Raw genomic sequence first — 6,075 nt, 5'->3', positions numbered from 1 at the left:
ACAAGACTAAGATTGAATCCTACTACAACGCTCTGATGCTCATCGGATGTGGCAGGGCTTGCAAACTATTACGGACTACAAAGGGAAACCCAGACGAAAGTTGCCCAGTGACACAAGCCTGCCAGGCGGGCTAAATGCCTTTTATGCTCGCATCAAGGCAAGCAACACTGAAGCATGCATGAGAGCACCAGCTGTTCTGGACGACTGTGTGATCACGCTCTCCGTAGCCAATGGGAGTAAGACCTTAAAACAGGTCAACATTCACAAGGTCACAGAGCCAGACGGATTACCAGGACGTGTACTCAGAACATGCGCGGACCAACTGGCAAGTGTCTTCACTGACATTTTCAACCTCTCCCTGACCAAGTCTGTAATACCAACATGTTTCAAGCAGTCCCTGTGCCCACAAATGCCAAGATAACCTGCCTAAAAGACTACTTCCCCATAGTACTCGGTAGCCATGAAGTGCTTTGAAAAGCTGGTCATAGCTCACACCAACACCATCATTCCAGAAACCCTAGACCAACTCCAATTCGCATACCGCCCCAACAGATCCACAGATGGCGCAATCTCAGTTGCACTTCACACTTCCCTCTCCCACCTTGACAAAAGGAAAACCTATGTGAGAATGCTGTTCATTGACTACAGCTCAGCGTTCAACACCAAAGTGCCCACAAAGCTCAACACTAAGCTAAGGACCATGGGACTTAACACCTCCCTCTGCAATTGGATCCTGGACTTCCTCACGGGCCGCCCCCCAGGTGGCGAGGATAGGCAACAACACATCTGCCACATTGATCCTCAACATGGGGGTCCCTAAGGGGTGCGTGCTCCTGTACTTCCTGTTCACCCATGTGACTGTGTGGCCAAGCATGACTCCAACACCATCATTAAGTTTTCATGGTAGGCCTGATCACCGACAACAATGAGACAGTCTATAGGGAGGAGGTATTGTGGTGCCAGGTCAAAAACCTCTCCCTCAACGTGAGCAAGAAAAAGGAGCTGATCGTGGACTACAGGAAAAGGAGTGCCGAACACGCCCCAATTCACATCGACGGGGCTGTAGTGGAGCGGGTCGAGAGCTTCAAGTTCCTCGGTATCCTAGTACATTACTGGGGCCTATCTTCATGCCATCCAGGACCTCTATACTAGGAGGTGTCAGAGGAAGGCCCCAAAAATGGTCATAGACTCAAGCCACCCAAGTCATAGACTGTTCTCTCTGCTACAGCACGGCAAGCGGTACCAGATCACCAAGTCTATGTCCAAAAGGCTCCTTAACAGCTTATATCTCTAAGCCATAAGACTGCTGAACAGTTAATCAAATGACTACCCAGACTATTTGCATTGACCCCCCCTTTTTTACGTTGCTGCTTCTCACTGTTTATGCATAGTCACTTTACCCCTACCTACCTGTACATATTACCTTGACTAACCTGTACCCCTGCACATTGACTCGGTACCAGTAACACCTGTATATAGCCTCATATTATTTTCTTAACGCTCAGTTTCTTAAAACCTCATTGTTGGTTAAGGCTTGTTAGTAAGCATTTCACGGTAAGGTCTACTACACCTGTTGTATATGGGGCATGTGACATTTACAATTTAATCATCTCTGAACCGCTCACATGAAATGAGCTTCGGTGCCCCGAGTAAACAGCGACTTGGGGATTTTGTCTAGGATCTCAAAAACTGTCCCAGACACGTTTTGAGATCCTAGACAAAATCCCCAACTCACTGTTTACTCGGGGCACCGAAGCTCATTTCATGTGAGCGGTTCAGAGACGATCAAATTGTAAATGTGCCTACATGCACCTTATTCACACATAAAGAAGCCAAAACCTATGTAATGACACTATATGACAAAAGTATGTGGACACGTGCTCGTCTAACATCTCATTCCAAAATCATGGGCATTAATATGGAGTTGGTCCCCCCTTTGCTGCTGTAACAACCTCCACTCTTCTGGGAAGGCTTTGCACTAGATGTTGTAACATCGCTGCTGTCACGTTCTGACCATAGGTCTTGTGTGTTTTCCTTGTTTTAGTGTTGGTCAGGACGTGAGCTGGGTGGGCATTCTATGTTGTGTGTCTAGTTTGTCTGTTTCTGTGTTTGGCCTGATATGGTTCTCAATCAGAGGCAGGTGTTAGTCATTTTCTCTGATTGGGAACCATATTTAGGTAGCCTGTTTTGTGTTGGGTTTTGTGCGTGATTGTTTCCTGTCTTTGTGTTTGTTGCACCAGATAGGGCTGTTTCGGTTTTTCACGGTTCTTGTTTTGTATATTGTTCATCTTTCATTGAAGATGTATAAAGATAACCACTCTGCATTTTGGTCCTCCTCTCCTTCCCAGGAAGAATCCCGTTACAGCTGCAGGGACTTGCTTCCATTCAGCAAGAAGAGCATTAGTAAGGTTGTGCGATTACAAACGTAACAATTGGCACTATGCATTCGGCAGGTAGCGTTCTCCTGGAATCTGACTGCCAGATGGTGAAACGTGATTCATCACGCCAAAGAATTCGTTTCCATTGCTCCAGAGTCCAATGGCGGCGAGCTTTACACCACTCCAGCCGACGCTTAGCATTGCGCATAGTGATCTTAGCCTTGCGATGCACATCATTAATGTGCATCAGACAAGTGACTTAAATGTTATACAACATTGTTTGTCAATTATTTTCCAGCAGTTTCTCTTTAGGGTTGTTAAATGTTTTATTACATTTTAGCTTGTTTATAGTGTTACCATCTACACAGCTCTCAGATTATTCACACAATTTGATTTGATGTGGTCATTGTAGGCCGAATGCGGGACTTGCTCTCCCTCTCATACAGTATGGTCACGTTTCAGGCCAACTACATTGCATCAACCCGTGGTCAATCGATTTGTACAGTCAGGCATCAGATTGCATATCATATGATGTGATATGACATATCATATGATGTGATATGACAGCTCTTCAGGCATTGTGAGATTTGGCAGGCATCTGTAATGTAGTCAGCCCGGGAAACGCGGCCAGTATGCCTTTGAAAAAGTAGAGGCACAGAACACGTTTCCTCAGGCCACTGCAGTGATTGGTCTGAATTAATGATAAAGCAGTGTTAGATCCCTGCCAATGGTGAGGTTGCACGGTTGGTCCATTCTGATTGGTCCATGACAGGTTTGACTCAACAGGATTCGTGTGTACAAAGTAGTTACGCACATGTACAATTAAAATTCATAATTGTGTTTGTTAACTTAATTTGTTTAACCAGTTAATCATAAAACATCTTAAGGTCAGCAGCAAATATGGAAAATAAGAATCGCAGTAAAATGTTTGAGTTCCATATAACAAAGACAAACAAAATGACAACGTCCCAGAGTTCTAGAATATCACAAATACGTATTAAATACACAATTTCACTGATCAGGAGTGTGTATGATGAGTGTTAGCACATTTATGTATGGTGTGGTGTGTGTTTGTTTACTAATTGCACTTGAGGATGAAGATATGTGTATCACATTGCCGGTCAGATATCTGCAGGGTTTTGGCATATTCGGGATACGTCTGGAACTGTTCACTATACACATAGGGCATGGACATGACTACAGAGAACGTTAAGTTAGAAATAACTTGTCATTGTGATACAGCTTATTGGAATAACAGCTCTAAACATACTCTAAACCAGTAGGTATAAATCCAGAGCATTTAGCCCAGTGGAGAAAAAAAAGACCATTGAAATTGCCTTCCTAAAAGATAAGCAACATTTCAGACTTCACTTCATAGCACTTCCAACATGATAACTGTGTGCCTCTACATTCTGTGCAAAATAAGATCAAAGTCCACACACACATATCCACTCAACTCTCTCTATGTACAGTTATGGCGTTAGTACCATCAGTTCTCCTACAGGGACTAAGACATTCCTTAACCATCCGAGGCAAGACGCAGTACCTCTTCTTCCACCTGTTTCATGTAGTCCTGTAAAGGCCTTCTAAAGGTGACAGGGTTAGGGTTGGTGGGGTGTGGGGACAGGTGTCAGGGACAGAGAAACAAAATGGGAAGACACTATTGGACAAAAGCACCTCACACCGCTCTGTGGCGACCGTTACTTGGGAAACCGACTAATTTGATGACTCGACCAATCTAGTCAAAGGGGAGTAGTATTTTTCTATTTTGAAGTCTCAGAAGAACTTGTCGTCGATGCGGAAGTGCGGCCGCGTCACATCGTCGGGGTTGATGAACACCGAGATGGACTTGCCGGGGTTCTCCATCACCAACTGCTGCAGCTTCTTAGCCAATCGGTCATCTGGCTGGTGCTCGCCGCCCGCGTCCGACTGTGGCGACGGCAGGTTTAAGGCACTGCCGCGCCAATGCAGGTCCAGGGTCAGCCGGTTGGCCGCCTTGGCATGCTCGATAGTGGTGCGCAGGTGCTCGGCCGGGTCAGAGCGCACCGAGCTGAGCTTGCGGGCGTGGAGCATGGCCGTCTCATCCGAGAGGTGTTCCAGCATGTTGCACTGCGGGATGAAGTAGTTGGGGCACATCTTGTTGACCAGGCAGTTCTGCAGGTCGTCGATGAGGCCTAGCAGGAAGTGGGCTGAGAAGTCTTCCTGGGACAGGTAGGTGGCGGGGAGCCGATCGCAGGCCCACAGCATCATGCTGCGCAGGTGGTAGGGGCTGATGCCTTTGGGCCTTGACAGCAGCTTGATAATGATGGCCTTGCACGCCTGGTAGGCCTGCATCAGGCTGGCCGAGATGCACTTCTTGAGCTGCACTTCGCTGCGGGCGAACGACAGGCGCCACTCATTCTCCTTACGGCCCTTGTGGGAGCAGGTAGGCACCAGGTAGAAGCCGCTGATCACCTCCTCCTCTGTGATCTTGCCGTCCCAGAAGTGGTTCTCCATCAGCCAGCTCTGGGCCACCGCCGGCCATCCCTTGAAGGAGACCACAGGCAAGATGTCATAGAGCATGCGGCTGCTGCCCACGCCCAGGATGACGGAGATGATGGTGCCGTTCCGCTCCACCTTCTCCACGCGGGGCATGCCACGCTGGGGCTTCTTCTGGATCTCCACCAGGACCACACTGATGGACTCGTAGAACCAGTCAGCCACCAGCGTGGGTGAGAAAAAGTAGTTGGTGGCGCCGTTGATGTGGTCTACCATGGTGCAGCAGTCCTTCCACTTGTTGATGGTGCCCTCGTCGAAGAGGCGCAGGCTCAGCCACGAGTGGCACAGGGCTGAGTGGCGCATGTCCAAAGTCACCGGCTGGTTGCGGTCGTGCAACTTGAGCGCAGGCACGAGGAGGGTAAAGTCCATGTCATAGTCGGTGCCGCGGGCGTAGACGCTCAGCTCGTCTAGGTCCATGTCGACCACACCCTCTCGCACGCCACCTGACAGCAGTAGGTACTCGTTGGCCACAGGGAGCTTCTGGTCCAGTTTCTGCACCATACCTGATGGGAGAAGGATAAAGGGGGATTATTGGTGGCCTGTGTGGTCCAGCGGTTAGAGTTGGCATGGGTTCGAATCTGGCCTACTGCCCTTTGACTCAACCTCCTCCTACATTTCCTTACCTGTCCTTTCTGTTCAATAAAAATACATTTAAAAAATAAATATGGGGATGAATAGACAGCATATACAGTGCCTTGCGAAAGTATTCGGCCCCCTTGAACTTTGCGACCTTTTGCCACATTTCAGGCTTCAAACATAAAGATATAAAACTGTATTTTTTTGTGAAGAATCAACAACAAGTGGGACACAATCATGAAGTGGACCGAACATTTATTGGATATTTCAAACTTTTTTTAACAAATCAAAAACTGAATAATTGGGCGTGCAAAATTATTCAGCCCCTTTACTTTCAGTGCAGCAAACTCTCTCCAGAAGTTCAGTGAGGATCTCTGAATGATCCAATGTTGACCTAAATGACTAATGATGATAAATACAATCCACCTGTGTGTAATCAAGTCTCCGTATAAATGCACCTGCACTGTGATAGTCTCAGAGGTCCGTTAAAAGCGCAGAGAGCATCATGAAGAACAAGGAACACACCAGGCAGGTCTGAGATACTGTTGTGAAGAAGTTTAAAGCCGGATTTGGATACAAAAAG

General features: G+C 47.4%; 1 protein-coding gene across 5 annotated transcripts in view; it reads right to left on the bottom strand.

The window, feature by feature from the left end:
* Positions 1 to 2,690: 2,690 nt before the first annotated feature.
* The window catches only part of LOC115137183 (nucleotidyltransferase MB21D2), a 28,785-nt gene continuing 25,400 nt past the window's right edge, over positions 2,691 to 6,075 (bottom strand). For all 5 annotated transcript variants that reach the window (XM_029673318.2, XM_029673322.2, XM_029673319.2 and 2 more), the window contains one exon: positions 2,691 to 5,419. In XM_029673318.2, coding sequence (XP_029529178.2) covers positions 4,155 to 5,419 — 1,265 coding nt within the window. In that variant the 3' untranslated portion in view covers positions 2,691 to 4,154. The remainder of the gene's footprint in view (positions 5,420 to 6,075) is intronic.

Source organism: Oncorhynchus nerka, linkage group LG11, assembly GCF_034236695.1.
Source record: "Oncorhynchus nerka isolate Pitt River linkage group LG11, Oner_Uvic_2.0, whole genome shotgun sequence".
Taxonomy (NCBI): domain Eukaryota; kingdom Metazoa; phylum Chordata; class Actinopteri; order Salmoniformes; family Salmonidae; genus Oncorhynchus; species Oncorhynchus nerka.
The sequence above is the reverse complement of the archived record's forward strand: the minus strand, read 5'-3'. Positions and strand labels throughout refer to the sequence as shown.